General features: G+C 56.1%; 1 protein-coding gene across 50 annotated transcripts in view; it reads right to left on the minus strand.

The window, feature by feature from the left end:
- ABLIM2 (actin binding LIM protein family member 2) overlaps positions 1-16,766 on the minus strand; it is a 191,492-nt gene that overhangs the window by 120,519 nt on the left and 54,207 nt on the right. For 47 of the 50 annotated variants that reach the window (XR_013533217.1, XR_013533216.1, XR_013533215.1 and 44 more), the window contains 2 exons: positions 7,461-7,644; positions 749-864 (listed from right to left, as the gene is read on the minus strand). Coding sequence is in view for 46 of the 50 variants with exons in the window: in XM_078367637.1 (XP_078223763.1) it covers positions 749-864; positions 7,461-7,644 (300 nt within the window). In the remaining 4 variants the exon portion in view is untranslated. The remainder of the gene's footprint in view (positions 1-748; positions 865-7,460; positions 7,645-16,766) is intronic. The other 3 variants (XM_078367633.1, XM_078367632.1, XM_078367622.1) reach the window with 1 other exon arrangement.

The raw sequence follows: 16,766 nt of genomic DNA on the forward strand, positions 1-16,766 counted from the left end.
CACTAACAACCTCCTGCTTCCTAATTCGAGAAGCATCTATTGAGCCCCAACTGCATACACACCTGGCCTGACAGACTCCTGGCAGCAAGTGAAGCAGTGAACCTGAAGGACCCTGACCTCGGGAGCCCGGAGCTCAGTGCTTTTCTCTGGGTTTCCCCCAAAGAGGTCCCGAGCGGCCTGGAACTAACAAAGGGGAGCAGAGGAAGTGGACCTGAAGGAGACCTGGAAGGCTTCCTGGAGGAGGTGGGCTAGAGCTGGGCAAAAGCAGCAGTGGCATTAGCTGGGAAAGCAGGAGCAGCACATAGGGTGGAGGAAACAGCCAGTGCAAAGGCTTGGTGGCACGAGAGCCCCAGAAACTTCTGTCCCTGCTCCCTCCTCACATTTATCCATAATGGGTCACTGCAGCTGCTGCTACTCTGGGTCCCTGTCTGTCAGGCCCTGTTCCTGGGCACTGCAGAGACCACGCCCCCAACTCAGACCCCCCCCATCCAGCACACCCCCCACTTGGCACATCCCCCCAGTACCCCCAGCATCCCCCCGAGCACCCCCAGTTCAGCATGCCCCACTCAGCACCCCCCACTCAGCACTCCTCACTCAGTATGCCCACTCAGCACCCAACTCGGTACCCCCAGCACCCCCCACTCAGCAACCCACACTTAGCACCCCCTCACTTAGCATGCCCATCCACTCAGCACCCACCCCACTCAGCACCCCCTCCTCAGTGCCCCCCCACTCAGTGCCCACTTACTTCGGAGGCCCTGGGACAGGTGTGTACTGCTGCCCACCGACATGGGCAGGGAGCATTTCTGGCACATGCATTCCTTCCCATTGAAGGTCACTCGGTCCCCAGGGGGGAAGGGCAGCCTGAAACAAGAGAGCTCATTACCAGCCAGGCCCACCTCCAGCTCCTCTCTGGGAGAGCCCTGCCCCAGAGCAGGCAACCGGGGCCAATGTCTCCCCAGGACCTCTCAGAGGTACCACTCACAGGCTGAGGATGCAGGGCCTCTCCACCCAGGCACTGCCATGTCCTCACAACAGGGACTCAGGTAGTTACTGACATCTGAGCCTCAGTTTTCTCATCTCTACCAACAGGCAGAATCATTGCGCCTAAGACGGCGGTGAGGACCAGCCAAGGGCCAGCCCCGTGCCTGGCACACAGCAACATGCCAGGCTTCCTGGACCACCAGCCCCTCCAGCCCACCCCTTCTCGGCCACATGGGATGCGTTCTCCATATCAGCTCAGCACCAAGGGCAGCAAATATGCCAACTGGGCATCTCCTGTGTGCCCGGGGCCAGCTATTGTGACAGGTGCCCTATGGGCATGCCTCATCAATAACCCCATGCCACTCAACTTAGTGTTTGCTTCATGTTTCCTCTATAGGGGAGAAACTGGAGCTCAGAGAGGATATGTAATTTTTCCTAGGATAACGTGGATACAGGTCAGAACCAGAATCAAACCAAGACCTGCCTGGCTTCAAAGCTCCACGATTTAGCTGCTTGGGCCTCCTAAGAGGGCAGTGTCTTTAAAAGCACACCTTGTAGACAGGACGATGCTATACAGTTGGACCCTGTCTTTATTTAAAATTCTGGCGTTTTGCTCTAAATGAGTTGTTTGCATTTATTTCCGTTTTTAAAAGTACTGCATTAAAATAGGATTCGCTTGACTACTGAGCTTTTTGACACCATTTTAGTCTGTATCGGCAGCGAGTGCCTGGAGCGAGGAAGGGTGAGGGACGGCAGAGCCGGCCCATCCTCCTGCAGCCCCAAGGATGTCTTTGGAGACTGAGGGGTGGCTCAGGTGGCTGCATCTAGCAAGCTAAGGCCAGGCCACCAGCAGACGGGGCCAGAAGCACAGCCTGAAAATGCTGCCGTGTCTGCCCTCGACAGCTGCTACCACCAAGCTCCCAGCAGCCGCTTCCTTTCCCCAGCTGAGCCTGGCCAGAGAACGAGGTGCTTTAAAGGCAGAAGGCTGTCAAAGTGTCAGTCCGCAGGTGCCCTTTAAAGCCCCTTCTTGGCCAGGCACTGTGGCTCACACTTGTAATCCCAGCACTTTGGGAGGCCAAGGTGGGAGGGTCACTTGAGGTCAGGAGTTTGAGACCAACCTGGCCAATGTGGTGAAACCCTGTCTCTACTAAAAACACAAACATTAGCCAGGCGGGGTCTCAGCTACTCAGGAGGCTGAGCCAGGAGAATCACTTGAACCCGGGAGGCAGAGGTTGCAGCGAGCAGAGATTGCATCACTGCACTCCAGCCTGGGTGACAGAGTGAGATTCCATATCAAAAAAAAAAAAAAAAAAGAAAAGCCCCTGCTCAAACACCTTCGTTGGGCTCCATCTGTCTTCTTCAGGGAGGGGACCGTGAATTCATGGTTGAATGAATGAATGAGTGAATAAGTGAAGGACTGAAGCTCCCCTAGGAAGCCACACTTGGCCTGCTCTCTCCTGCTGAGATCCTGACTGGCCTCTCACTGGGGCCTTCTCCCTGAAGCTGAGACCACTGTGCCTTGCCCTGCTGAAGGCCTGCCAGAGCTCCCACCTATGTGGCTGGCATTCAGTGCCCTTGGTGCATGCAGCAGGCATGTTCCTGTGCTCCCACGGGGCCAGTGCCTGCTCCTGGGGACCCAGGACAAATACAGGCTGAGCTAGGCCCAGGGCCCTCTCCTCCCATCCACTGCCCGGGAGCCTGTGCGGCTCTTCCACGCCCGTGTTGCCACCTGTGTGAGTGCTGTGGTCTGCTGTCCCCTGTCTCCGCGCCTCGCAGCCTCCCTGTCATGGGGATCTTGTGTGGGAGTCCCTCCCCATCCCCGGATGTGCTTGGAGCAAACCTCCGTCTGTGTAACCCAGAGCAAGTTGACTCAGCCTCTCAGAGATGCTTCTCCCCTATAAAACAGGACCGAGAACACCTCTGTCCCAGGGCTGTATGCGCACATTCCTTCACCCAAGGGCATCCCGCCTGCTGTGGCCTATTGCCTGGGTTCAAGACCTGGGAGGGCTGACTCAAGGGCAGCTATGCTTTTATTTCCTCAACGTTATTGAGGTGCATTGTGACAAATGTGTACACCCATGTAACTGCCACCACCACAGTCATGATGCGTAACATTCCGGCCACTGCGGAAAGCCCCCTGTGGCTGTGTACAATCACACTGTGCACTACCTCTGGCCCCAGGCACCATGATCATCACTGTCCCATGGCCCCTGGCACTGATTGTCACCGTCACCATGGATTAGATTCGTCTTTCTTTGAGGAATCACAGAACACGCTGTCTTTGCTGTTGGGTCAGTGTCGCGGTCTTGAGATTCACCCATGCTCTTGTCCCTATTGATCCTTTGTTCCTTTCAGGACTGAGTGTTCCACCCCACGGATAAACCACGGTGGGAATTCCATGACACTGCTGGGGGCTTTTGGGCTGTTTCCAGTGTGGGGCTGGTACAAATAAAGCTGTTAAGCACAGTTGCCAACAAGCCTCTCCGCGGACACATGCTTTCCTTTCTTTCGGGTGAATACGTAAGACGGGTTTTCTGATCACAGGCCAAGTGTGTATTTCACTTTATCAGAAATGGCCAGACTGGTTTCCACGGCAGCTGTGGGAACCGTGCCGCATTCACCACGGCACCGGAGGGACGGTCCTCTGGCCTCACAGCCTCACCAGCACTTGCCACGCTCCACCTTTTAGTCTTAGTTGCTCCCACGGAGGTAAAATGTCATTTCTTTGTGGTTTTCATTTGCACACCCCTGTGACTAATGACGGTAAGCACTGTTTCACGCGTGCTGTCGGTCATTTGTACATATATATATATTTTAGATGGAGTCTTGCTGGAGTGAAGTCAAATGATCTGGACTCACCACAACCTCCACCTCCCGGGTTCAAGTGATCCTCCTGCCTCAGCCTCCCGAGTAGCTGGGATTACAGGCACCCACTGCCACACCTGGCTAATTTTTGTATTTTTAGTAGAGATGGGGTTTTGCCACGTTGGCCAGGCTGGTCTTGAACCCCTGACCCCAAGTGATCTGCCTGCCTCAGCCTCCCAAAGTGCTAGGATTCAGGTGTGAGCCATTGCCCAGCGTCTTTTGTCCATTTTTAACAGTAATTTTGGCCTTCTTCTTATTGAGTTGTAAATAGTAAGTATTTTGTATAGCAGCGCCTCATCGGACACGGGCATTCTCCACCAGCTGACGGCTTGCTTTTGCGGCTTCTCATTTCGCGTCTCCTTCAGCCCACAAAACTTCCTGTAAGTTTATTTTGGTGCAGGTTGGCTGGCAACAAATTTATTCAGAGTTGTGCACTGACACTATAATTAATTTTGGAACAATCTTGTCCCTCGCAAAAGGAATCCCTTACCCTTTAGCAGTCTGGCCTTCGTTTCTGGAGCTTTTTGTGCTCAGTATAAAATCATTTGATGGGTGTTTTTCTTTCAGCATTTAAGAAGTGTGGTTCTACCGTTTTCTAGCATACATAGTTTCTGATGAGAAGTCTGGAGCCATACGTTTGTTCCTCTGTAAATAATTTGTTTTCCTCTGGCAGCTTTTAAGATTTCTTTCCAGCACTGGTTTTCCGCAATCTGATGATGACAGAGTTGGTATATTTTGATGTGTTTATTCTGTTGGAAGTTCATTGAAATTCTTGGATCCATGCGTTTACAGTTTGCACCCACTTTGCAAAATGTTCAGCTACGACTTCTTTAAATACTTCTTGGTCTTCCCCATCCACCCAGATAGAGAACTAGATCTCACTCACAGATCACTGAGCTGCTTTTCGTGTTTTGCAGTCTTTTTTTTCTCTGCTTAAGTTCGAATTCTTCCTCTTGCTGCGCCTTCAAGTTTACTGACATTTTCTTTGGAAATACCCAATCTCCTGCTAATTCCTTTCAGGAGATTTTCCACTTCAGCCATTGTATTTTTCATTTCTGCAGGCATACCAGTGGTTTCTTTTTATATTTTCCATAACTCTCCTATTTATGTTCATGTTTCCTTAAAATACTTAAACATATTTCCAGTAGCTATTTTAAAGTCATTATCTGCTCATTTCACCATTCCTGTCATTTTTGGGCCTATTGCTACTGACTTTTCTTCTGGTGTGGGGTCACATTTTCTAGTTTCCTTTTATTAGGTTGCTGCTTTTACTATTAATTTTTTTTTTTTTTTTTTTTTTTTGAGATGGAGTCTTACTCGGTCGCCCAGGCTGCAATGCAGTGGCCTGATGTTGGCTCACTGCAATATCTGCCTTCCAGGTTCAAGTAATTCTCCTGCCTCAGTCTCCCAAGTAGCTGGGACTACAGGTGTGTGCCACCACACCCAGCTAATTTTTGTATTTTTAGTAGAGATGGGGTTTCACCATGTTGGTCAGGCTAGTCTTGAACTCCTGGCCTCAAGCAATTCACCCACCTCAGGCTCCCAAAGTGCTGGGATTACAGGTGTGAGTCACTATGCCCAGCCCTTTACTATTACTTTTAATGACAAAATTCACAGTTACTTTGGCAATAACCAATACCTAGTAATTTCTCTTTCCTTTCTTCCTTTTCTTTCTCTCTCTTTCTTCCTTTTCTTCCTCTCTCTTTCTTTTCTTCCTCTCTCTTTCTTTTCTTTCTCTCTTTCTTTTTTTTCAGGATCTTGCTCTGTTACCCAGCCTGGAGAACACTGATGCAATCATAGCTCACTGCAACCTCAAAACCCTGGGCTCAAGCAATCCTTTCAACTCAGCCTCTCAGGTGCCTGGGACTACAGGCATGCGCCACCATGCCAGGCTAAGTTTTACATTTTTTGTACAGACAGGGTCATGCTATGTCATGCAGGCTGATCTTGAACTCCCAGCCTCAAGTGATCCACTCATCTCGGCCTCCCAAAGTGGATGGATTACAGGCATGAGCTGCCATGCCCAGCCGTCACTAGCGATGAAATGTTATGTTGTTGCATGCTGGATTTTTAAAATCTTCTTGTGAAAAGTCTTGGACTTTGCTCTGGCAGGCAGTTTATTTGCAGATCAGTATGACTTAAAAAAAATCAATTTAAACAATAGAGATGGGGTCTCTTTATGTTCCCCAAGCTGGCCCCAATCCTGGTCTCAAGTGATCCTCCTACCTGGGCCTCCCAAGGTGCTGGATTATGGGTGTCAGCCTCCGTGCCCAGCCGGCATGATCTCTCTGAGGATCGGGCTGTACTTTGGTAGAGCAGGTTCACTGTAGCCCTCACTCCAGGGCTGTTTTGTCCTCTGGATAAGGCCTGTCTCTTTGGTGTCCATACTGCATGCCCTGGCATTCAACAAGGAACCTCTGCCCTGGACAGGACTCAGCTGTTTCCCAAATCCAGGAATTGTTTCGCTTGCAGCAACCTGGTCATTCTCTGCCCCACTGTGTGAAATTCCTCTATGACTACAGGGCTTCATATGTGGTCAAAGACTCCCAGGCCCTGTGTAGATGGGTGCTCTCGCTCTGCCGTGCCCCCACCCCTCTGGGATTCTGCCCACCATGCCCCAGCTGCGCCTTCCTCTCTGGTCACTGTCTCCTGACTCAGGACGATGCCACAGTCTCCTTGGGTCTCGCCCCCAACGCCATGCTATCCTTCCAGAACTGCCTCCAGGAAGGAAGCTGGGCGATCACGGGCCTCGCCTCACTGTTTCCTCCTCTCAGTTCTGAGCTCCAGGTCCTGGAAACTTACGTTGTTTTGTACGTTTTGTCCAGTTTCCTAGTTGTTGACGGTGGCCGGACAAGTCCAGTCCCAGTGACTCCAGCACGACCAGGGTTGTCTGTTATTATGTGTAAAATAATAGAGCAACCAGAGGCGATCTCACAGCAACTGTGAGATGGTAACCCTCATCTCTAAGCTACGTACACAGAAAGCAAACAGGCGGATAATCCCTGGGAGAGGGCTGACCCAGGTCATGCCACGATGACACACTCCCTAGGGTGTCTCTCTCTGGAAATACTCCTTGTCACGGCCCCCTCCTGTCCTTCGCATCCTCTGACAAAGGTTCCATTTCTGTCTGGGGCACACGCTGTAACCACAGGGAGCTGCTTTGGAAACAACGTTGAAAACGCCCCTGCAAGCTGGGTGTGGCGAGGCAGGGAGTGCAGGGCAGAAAACACGCGCTTTCATGTTTTCATTCTTTGTTTTCTGGAAACAGAACATTTCCTGTGGGAGGAACGAGTCGGGGGCTGCGGAGGGAAGCGGGAGGCAGGGACCGCGTGGGAAGGCTGCGTGGGAAGGCTGCCAGTGGACCTCCCTGCCCAGCCCAGGACGCACGGGCTTGCTATGTCACACAGGCTGGTCTTGAACCGGCCTCGACCCCATCTCCGCAGCCAGCCCTCGCTGCACGCTTGCTCGGTGCCAGGCAGCAGACCCAGAGAGGAGCGGCCCAGCCTGCCCTGGCGGAGCTCCCTGTGAGGAGGGTGCAGACTGCGGGGGCCCGGGTGGGGGGGGGGTGCGGTCACAGGAGGGGGCGGGAAGGTGAAAGGCCCGGGACTCACCGGCACACGGCGCACACGAAGCAGTCGGGGTGGTAGGTCTTGCCCAGTGCCGACACCACCTCGCCCTCGATGAACTGGTCGCAGCTGAAGCAGCGGGTGCCGTAGAGCCTCTGGTAGTCCAGCGTGCAGATGTACTCGCCCTGCCGCACGAAGAAGCCGCCCTCCGCCAGGTCGCAGCCACATGCTGGGGAGGACGGGCGGGGCCGCGTCAGAGGCAGAGGGGACCGTCTCCGTGTCCCCACCCAGGCCCCAGGTGGACACCCCTCCACGAGCATACCACCACCTGACACGGGCCCCGAGCCCTCGGCACCCGCTCGGGGCAGCTCTCCGCTCACGCTCGGGACAGCTTCGGCACACGCTCGGGGCAGCCCTCGGCACACGCTCGGGGCAGCTCTCCGCACACGCTCGGGGCAGCTTCGGCACACGCTCGGGGCACCCCTCGGCACACGCTCGGGGCAGCCCTCGGCACACGCTCGGGGCAGCTTCGGCACACGCTCGGGGCAGCTTCGCCACTCGCTCGGGGCAGCTTCGGCACACGCTCGGGGCAGCTTCGGCACACGCTCGGGGCAGCTTCGGCACACGCTCGGGGCAGCTCTCCGCTCACGCTCGGGGCAGCTCTCCGCTCACGCTCGGGGCAGCTTCGGCACACGCTCGGGGCAGCTCTCCGCTCACGCTCGGGGCAGCTTCGGCACACGCTCGGGGCAGCTCTCCGCACACGCTCGGGGCAGCTTCGGCACACGCTCGGGGCAGCTTCGGCACACGCTAGGGACAGCTTCGGCACACGCTCGGGACAGCTTCGGCACACGCTCGGGGCAGCTCTCCGCTCACGCTCGGGGCAGCTCTCCGCTCACGCTCGGGGCAGCTTCGGCACACGCTCGGGGCAGCTTCGGCACACGCTCGGGGCAGCTTCGGCACACGCTCGGGGCAGCTCTCCGCTCACGCTCGGGGCAGCTCTCCGCTCACGCTCGGGGCAGCTTCGGCACACGCTCGGGGCAGCTCTCCGCTCACGCTCGGGGCAGCTTCGGCACACGCTCGGGGCAGCTCTCCGCACACGCTCGGGGCAGCTTCGGCACACGCTCGGGGCAGCTTCGGCACACGCTAGGGACAGCTTCGGCACACGCTCGGGACAGCTTCGGCACACGCTCGGGGCAGCCCTCGGCACACGCTAGGGACAGCTTCGGCACACGCTCGGGGCAGCTTCGGCACACGCTCGGGGCAGCTCTCCGCACACGCTCGGGGCACCCCTCGGCACACGCTCGGGGCAGCTTCGGCACACGCTCGGGGCAGCTTCGGCACACGCTCGGGGCACCCCTCGGCACACGCTCGGGACAGCTTCGGCACACGCTCGGGGCAGCTTCGGCACACGCTAGGGACAGCTTCGGCACACGCTAGGGACAGCTTCGGCACACGCTCGGGGCAGCTTCGCCACTCGCTCGGGGCAGCCCTCGGCACACGCTCGGGACAGCTTCGGCACACGCTCGGGGCACCCCTCGGCACACGCTCGGGGCAGCTTCGGCACACGCTCGGGGCAGCTCTCCGCACACGCTCGGGACAGCTTCGGCACATGCTCGGGGCAGCTTCGCCACTCGCTCGGGACAGCCCTCGGCACACGCTCGGGGCAGCTTCGGCACACGCTCGGGGCAGCCCTCGGCACACGCTCGGGGCAGCTTCGGCACACGCTCGGGGCAGCTCTCCGCACACGCTCGGGACAGCTTCGGCACATGCTCGGGGCAGCCCTCGGCACACGCTCGGGGCAGCTCTCCGCTCACGCTCGGGGCAGCTTCGCCACTCGCTCGGGGCAGCCCTCGGCTCACGCTCGGGGCAGCTCTCCGCTCACGCTCGGGGCAGCTTCGCCACTCGCTCGGGGCAGCTCGCTCGACTCTAGGGGGGCCGGGCTCCCGGGACAGGCTCCAGCTCTGGTCCCTGGCCTGGCATTGAGTGGACTTTACTAACAGAAGCTGGGAAAAGGGCGTGGACCGGGACAAGAGCCAGGCTCCCCCGAGGGGCTGCCCAACCCCCCACCCTCACTAGGGGGCCCCCAGCCTCCATGACCCCGCCAGGGATGGCCCCTGAGCCCTTCCTGTCCTCAGTGGGCTGTTTCCAGCACCGGGCATCCAGATCAGGAAGGGGCTAACGCCTGGTCACCTACTGTGTGCTAGACTCTGTGCTGGGGGCTGAAGGTCCCTGGGGGGATGGATCAGATCCTTGCGGTCAGTCCCTCCAGTCCACCCCGAGGCTTCCCGGCCCCTCCCCCGCTCCTCTGTGTCTCCACGTCCCCATGGCCCTCGACGCCTGTCTCCCACAGCATGGACGAGGCCAGACCCCACAGGAGGGGGCCTGTGGATTCCTGAAAGGGAAGCTCTTCGTCTCTTTTCCCAACAGACACCCGCCCCAGGACGCTGAAGCCCGGAGCTCCGCAGAGGGGCGAGGGACCTCTGCCAGGTGGGGAAGGGAACACTCCCCCTCAGGACAACCTGCCGGTCACCACCAGCTCAGAGGCCCCCAATCTGCGTCCTGAGACACGAGTGCATTCCTCCCATAAACTCCCCTCCAGCGCCAGGGCAACGTGGGAGCCACGCATGGTTTCAGAGGGAGCGGCCCACAGCCTCCCCCAACCCGGCTGGCCCAGGCCCTCCCTGCTGGAGCCACAGAAGCAGCCCCTGCCGCCCCAGCCCCACTGGCCTGGTCAGTGCTGGGTCCTGCCTGCTGGGTCGATGCAGCTCCCAGCCACCGAGGAGGGGCATTGAGAAACCATGTTGCCCTCATCGATTTAAAGCTGACATCTAAGTTTCCAAAAGTTACAAAATGCTTTTTCTGCGTTTTGTAAATATGGGCACCTTTAACGTTTGGAGGGCATCCAGTGGGAAATCGAGGCCAAAGCAAGACCCTCAGTATCTGCCTAAAAAACACCTGATGGCACTCTAGGAGCAAACCACCTGGAAGCACCAGGGTGGCTGGAAAGTTCTCATTCTGGCATTTGTTGTCTCCATTTCTCCAAAGAGAAGTTCACTCTTCTGATACGGTGGGACATAAACTGAGCAGCTTAGATTCCAGACGCCGGAGCTGCCCGGGGTTCGAATCCCAGCTCCACCCACATAGTGTGCTGTGTGTCCCTGGGCAAGCTCCTTAACCTCTCTGGGTTAAGGATAGGTCTCCTTGTCCTCATCTAGAACACTGAACCTATTTCAGAGCGACACACGGCAGCACAGAGAGCATCCTGTGAGCCAGTGCGACGTGAGACCTGAGTCCTGCCTGGCCCAGCATCGAGGCCCTGGCTGCTGCTGTAGGGGCCGGAGATGCTGACTCTGAATTTCGTCTCAGTGTGCGAATGAAAACCCAGAATGAAACCCAGTCTGTGCGGTCTGGGAGGGACGAGGGCAAGGTGTAAGATGCCTGCACTCACTCCTCCCAGGTTTATGAGAAACAGCGTTTATGAGAAACAGCCAAGGGCTCCCAGCATCAAAGGGAAGCTCCAGACAGGTGGGCCTCAGCCTCAGCCTTGGGCCACGGCACCCTTGCTCTGCACGCACGTTCTGGCTCCTGAAAACCCAGAATGAAATCCGGGCTGAGGGTGAAAACGCTTTGTCTGATCTTGCACCATAGGGTGGACCAAGCGAATGCATCCCGACTGGGGAGGAGCAGAGACTCTGGGGCCTCACTTTGGAGAGTTCTAGTATTCTGGTATCAACACCGCCTGCACCGAGGCAGCAGCTGGGCGGCGATTGGGCTGACGGCACTCATGGCTCTCACTGCTCTGCATTCGTCTATTTCTCTATTCTTCATAAAGATGAGAAGGCGTGGGCTGTTGCTTGAAGGAGAAACAGGGGCAGTGGCTCTGGTGCCCCACTCCAGCGCCGTGAGGCCACTCCCAGGAGCACCAGGCAAGTGAGCATGTCCAGCCCCAGCCGTTACCTGGGAGGTTGCTGGTCAGATTCTAGCTGTCCTGAGTATTCCAAGGTCACCGCAAGGCGGTTAGATCCCAGACCTCTGTCTGCTAAAAATAAAACGTTCAAGTCCCCTGGTCATTTTAGAAATCTTTCTGGACACAACACATTGTCCTTATATTGCATTTTGCAATTTATCAAATTAGCACAGACACTGGGGGGAGGCAGGGCAGGTGGGGGATGGGAGCACCATCCTTCAGGCACACGCTCGGTCATTTACGAGAAACAGGCAGGAGACGGTGGCGGGCAGGTGGGGAGAAATGTGAATCAGCACTGCTTTCTGGAATACCATTTGGCACTGACACTAAGGAATGTGAACACTATCGCTGCCCTTTGACCCAGCAGTCCCTCTCCTGGGATCCGTCCCAAGGAAATGACCATGACTGCCACAGTTCCCTGCATTATGGTGACAATAAAATGTCATAGATGTCACAAATAGATGCCTGGGCTTTAGTGTCAGGCAGCCTGAACTTGAGTCCTGGCTCCTACCATTTCCCAGCTGTGTGACCTTGGCATAGTTTCTTGCCCTCTCTGAACCTCAGAGTCCTCATGTGTAGAATAGAGTTAGCAATACCAGTCTTTCATGGTGGCTGTGAGAAGCCAATGAGATGAGGTCTGAAAAGCTGATTAGCCCAGCGTCTGGCTGGAAATGATGTCAGCACCCACCAGTGCAACAGTGGAGTGTGCGCTTGAAGGAATTTGGGAGGGTATTGACATGCGTGTTGAAGAATGCGTACAGTCAGGAAAGTGCCCACATGCTAACTGAAGTGAACGAATCAGGCGTACGGCACCTTCAAATGTAAAGAGACTCAGACAAAGGGAAGACCAGGAGGAATATACACCCAGATCCAAACAGCAACCACCCAGGGTGCGGTCCACCGCTGCTCTCTATTTCTCCATATCGGTGAGTGGAAGGAGATGCCGAATCACATCAAAACACACAGAAAACAGAGAACCCCGAGGGCGTGAGTGAGCCTTAACCTGGACGAGGGCTCCAGGGCTGGCCGGTCATCACAGTGCTGAGACTTGGCCCAGCCTGGTTGAGGGGCCCCTTCCGTGAACAACAGGGCGGATGTCATCTGAGATTCCTCCTGCCGGGACTTTCACAATCCCGCCATGTGATCCCGACACTCCTGGCGCCCTGCGAGTCTCAGGCTGTGCGGAACAAGGAGTGCCCGAGGCCGGGGCCGGGGCCGAGGCCCACCTGTCTGGAGCTTCCCTTTGAGGCTAGAGGCCCATGGCTGTTTCTCATAAACGCCTGGAATGCTCCGGAAGCGCGTGTGCAGGCATCTCACACCACTCCTTCATTCCTCCCAGCCTGCCCAGAACAGGTGGCTATTTATAGTCCCAGATGGAAGTGTCCGCAGGGACAATGCCCCTGCCTTACCCGTGCGGCTCATGGCTCTCCTCCCGGATACGCGTCCTTCCCTCCCTGCCTATTTTCTTGGCTCCTGCTAAGACTGTGGACTTGCTCAGTTCTGCTTCCAAAAGGACCAGAAGATGCCTGCCTTCCCGAGGGTACATGTGGGTATGGCTTCATCTTTTCACTGCTGCAGTGTCCCCGGGCATTCCGAGGAGGGGGACGACAGACCAGTGAAAACAACGTATTCCCAAAGCACAGAACTCAGCCACCCTTCCAAGGCCGGGTGAACCAGATTCGTTTCTCCAGGCACTCTGTGCTACGGTTTGACGTATTCATGTTCAACATGTATTTGCATTTGTAGGGTAAGGACAGGGCCAGCTGGATCTCAAAGTCATCCCTCATCCCAGCCACTGTCAGCTCCAGCCTGGGCACCTGCACCTGCCTCTGGCCTCCTTCTGACTCCTGACCTGGCCTCCCTCACCAATGAGCACCCAGCGATCCATGGAAACCTATAAGGATGGAGCAGGAACCTCTTCTGCGCTTCCTCGCTGGCGTCAAAGCCATGGTAGAGGCTCACCCTTCCTTATCCCCTTTGTCATTCTGCTCCAGCTGTCCCCGAACCTGCCTGCTTTAGGCTCTGCACTGGCTGATCCTCTGGTGGGAACGCTCTTCCCTCACACGAGTGAATGACTGACTCCCTCACCTCTTTCCACGCTTTGCTCAAAGATCACCTCCTCTGTGAGGCCCACCCTGACCACCCAGTTTGCATCTTTCCTTCCCTAGCAGGGACCGCTTTCTAGCACATGATGAAATTTGCGTCTTTATCGTGTTATCATCTGTCTCCTTGCATTAGAACTGGTCCCCGTGAGGACAGGGTGTCTGTTTTGTTCACGGCTACCTCCCAAACACCCTGAACAGTGCCTAGCACACAGTAGGTGCTCAATAATAAATAGTTGTCAAATGACTTTTACTTAGAAAACCTGGGTTGAGACACCTGCCTACGATCCACATGAGCTGTGGTGACAGAGGTGGAATTTGAATCCCCAACCCTGGGGCAGCCATGCACAAGAGGATAATCATATGATTTTTTTCACAGATTTTCCCTGGTAAACTGAGGCACAAGTAAGTGCCTGGGTAGTGGGAACCCAACACAGTGGGACCTCTCAAATCAGAACTGGGTTGTGACACAATCGTCTTCCCTGATAACAGACCGTGCTTTGGCTCACCTGGTGACGTGCCTACCGAGGGTGGCCATGGCTGGGCTCAGTCAGTCACGCCCCTCCTGTCCCTCTTTGTCAGTGGGGGTGAATGTTTGACAGAGTTCTGGCCAGTGAGTCATATGAGGAGTCTTTGGTGGACTTCAGGGAAAGGGCTCTCCTCCCTACTGAGAGGGAGGGTTACGCAAGCAGAGGGCCTTTTTGCCTGCGCACATCTCCAGGCTGGATGCCATGCTGTGAGTGTGATGTTGGAGCAGCGGCAGCCATCTGAGACCATGAGGAGAGGCACTGCTGGCATGCACAGGGTGCAGTGTGGGAGAGGGAGCGTCTGGGCATCTGTGATGACCCCGGTGAGTTGTTTAATTAGCCAGCCCTGGGGTAGGGGTGTGTCTACCTCCAGACTTCGTGTTAAGATGATAAATGTCCATGACGGATATTTATGAGTTGGGTCTTCTTTTCATTCATCCCAAAGTACCCTCAGTGATTCATAAGTGGCGTTCTCAGGAGAGCCTGGAGAGATTAACCCAAGACGGTGTGGTCCTTACGTTAAACGAGCGCCGCTCATTTGAAAGCGTGAGGGAAATCTTAGTTACTCTGTGCTATTCTCCAGCAGGAGAAGCACAGGGCCCCGCACCGAAGGCAGAGCTTTCCTAGGGGAAGGGGTGGCCACTGCCCTGGCTGCTGTATCTGCAGAGCCAACAGGCCTGCCACAGGTGCCTGGCACAGAGTGAGACCCTGACTGGCTGTGGGTGTATGTGCTGGATCTTGGCACTGGGCCTGCCCTCAGACCCCTGCCACTGCCGGAGCCCACGGTCATTAATCATCTCGGTGATGGAGTGCATGTCCCCAGCCCTGGGCCAGCCTGCCATTGACACTGCCTCATCCCACCGCCTGTAGCTGCAGAGGAAGAGGTTAGGGTTATTCCCACATCCATTGGAGGAGACAGGGGAGGGGGACCCAGGACAGCCCCCACCACCCATGAAGCCCCTGGGTCACAGGAGGTAATGAACTTGACTCTGGGATCTGATGCATGCCCAAGGTCTGTGCTTACAGAAATCCTTTCAAATAAAGTGTAAGCTTCCCCTTTGTCTTTTAAAATAGGCTTTTAAAAAGAGCCCTCTAATGGATTTTGCTTTTCAGAAATGTGGCAAATGTATTTTTATGGAGAAAAAATTAGACCAGACAAATCCCACGATGCCCTGGAAAGCCCTAATGAAAAGCATGAAATCCACCAGCTGTAGGGAGGGAAAGGCCAGGGCAGCGGCCACCCCTTCTCCCAGGGGAGCTGGGGGGGATCCTGAGGCTCCAGAAGGCAGACTACCTGCTCATTTACATTAATGCGTGAGGCTGAAGGCCAGCCACGCTCACACCCACAGCTCGTCACCCACTCCCAGAAAACAAATCCTTCCCCGCATGTGCCAGAGAGTGTGTTGTTCATGTCATCATTCTTCCAAAGCAGTCCGCAGAGCTGCTGTGCTGGGGGTGTCCCTGGGTCCCCCCACATGAGGACTCGGCTTCCTGCTGCCTTTGTCAGGGCAGTGGTAATGGGGTACCCGGGACATCAGGGTGCCATGGGGACAGTTCGCTGTGGGCCAATCCAGGCTGTAGATATACAGGGGACCCCTGGAGCCAGGTGATTCTTGGGGCATCACGTGGTCCCAGTGATGTCCCTAATAGTCACCCACATCTTTGGACGGAGAGTCTCAGCATCTCTGAAGGGTGGGGCTGAGATCTGCCTCAGTCCAAGGGATCCAGGGCACTCCCACTCCTGTCCCCTTGGGGGTCCCAGGGCCAGTGGAGAGCTGGCTGGGCTCAGCAGCTTCCCTGAGTCACCGACCCCCTGCAGGGCCCCATGGGCCTCGCTGTGGACTCTGGCCTTCTCCAGGGCCAGCGGCATCAGGCCGCTTCTCGGATGTTCCCCTTTTAGCAGCGGGACAGTCAAGGCTGGTGGTTTTCAAGTTTCCTTTCCAAGCAACAGGACTCTGCACAAACAGTCTTTCCACAGCGCCTGCACACATAAACTGAACAAGTGGACGATGGCCGCGCTCCGGTGGGCAGGGCTGGAGACACCGCCCGCTGCCCTCCTGCTCCCCCCACACCTGGGTGTCCCTCAAGGTGCCTCCACAGAAACCTAGGGAAGACCCTGGCCCAGGAGCTGCAGACAGGCCCAGGCAACCTCCCAGCACCTCCAGACCTCAGTGTCCCCTTCTCTGAGACACAGTCACATGTCCCCGCAGGGCTGCTTGCGCCAGGAGGATTGCCCTGTGTCGGGAGTGGCCTTGCTTCTGGCAGGCAGATTCCCACTGTCTGGAGGTTCCAGCCAGCACAGCACCTCCCCTGCGAAGTCCTCTCTGGCATCTTCTAAATCCTTCCCGCTGGACACTCCTACACACACACATGTGCTTGGTTTTCACTATAAAAAGTCATCTTTTCAAATTGCATCGTGCACCTTACCCATCATCTCCCTCACCAGACAGTGACAGTGAACAAGCGAAAGCTTGCGCCTTCTTGGTCTTTAGAACTTTCCAGAGCCTGGCACACAGCAGGGCCTCCTAGACCCTTTGTGGAGCAGATGCGTGCAGCCCACAACCATTGGACAGGGCCGCCAGACGTCTGACGAAAATCGTTTCGCTGCATTATCTGCTGTAGCACATTTCCTAATTTTCTTTGCCCAGAAAAAAGCAAGCCGTCAGCGCACTGGGGTTCACCGAGGGTCGTACGGCTTAGGGATTGTGAATCTCCAAATGTCCCGGGGGCTGTCATAGCAAACCTGCAGAAGGCA

This window comes from Callithrix jacchus, chromosome 3 (assembly GCF_049354715.1).
Source record: "Callithrix jacchus isolate 240 chromosome 3, calJac240_pri, whole genome shotgun sequence".
In the NCBI taxonomy this organism is placed as follows: domain Eukaryota; kingdom Metazoa; phylum Chordata; class Mammalia; order Primates; family Cebidae; genus Callithrix; species Callithrix jacchus.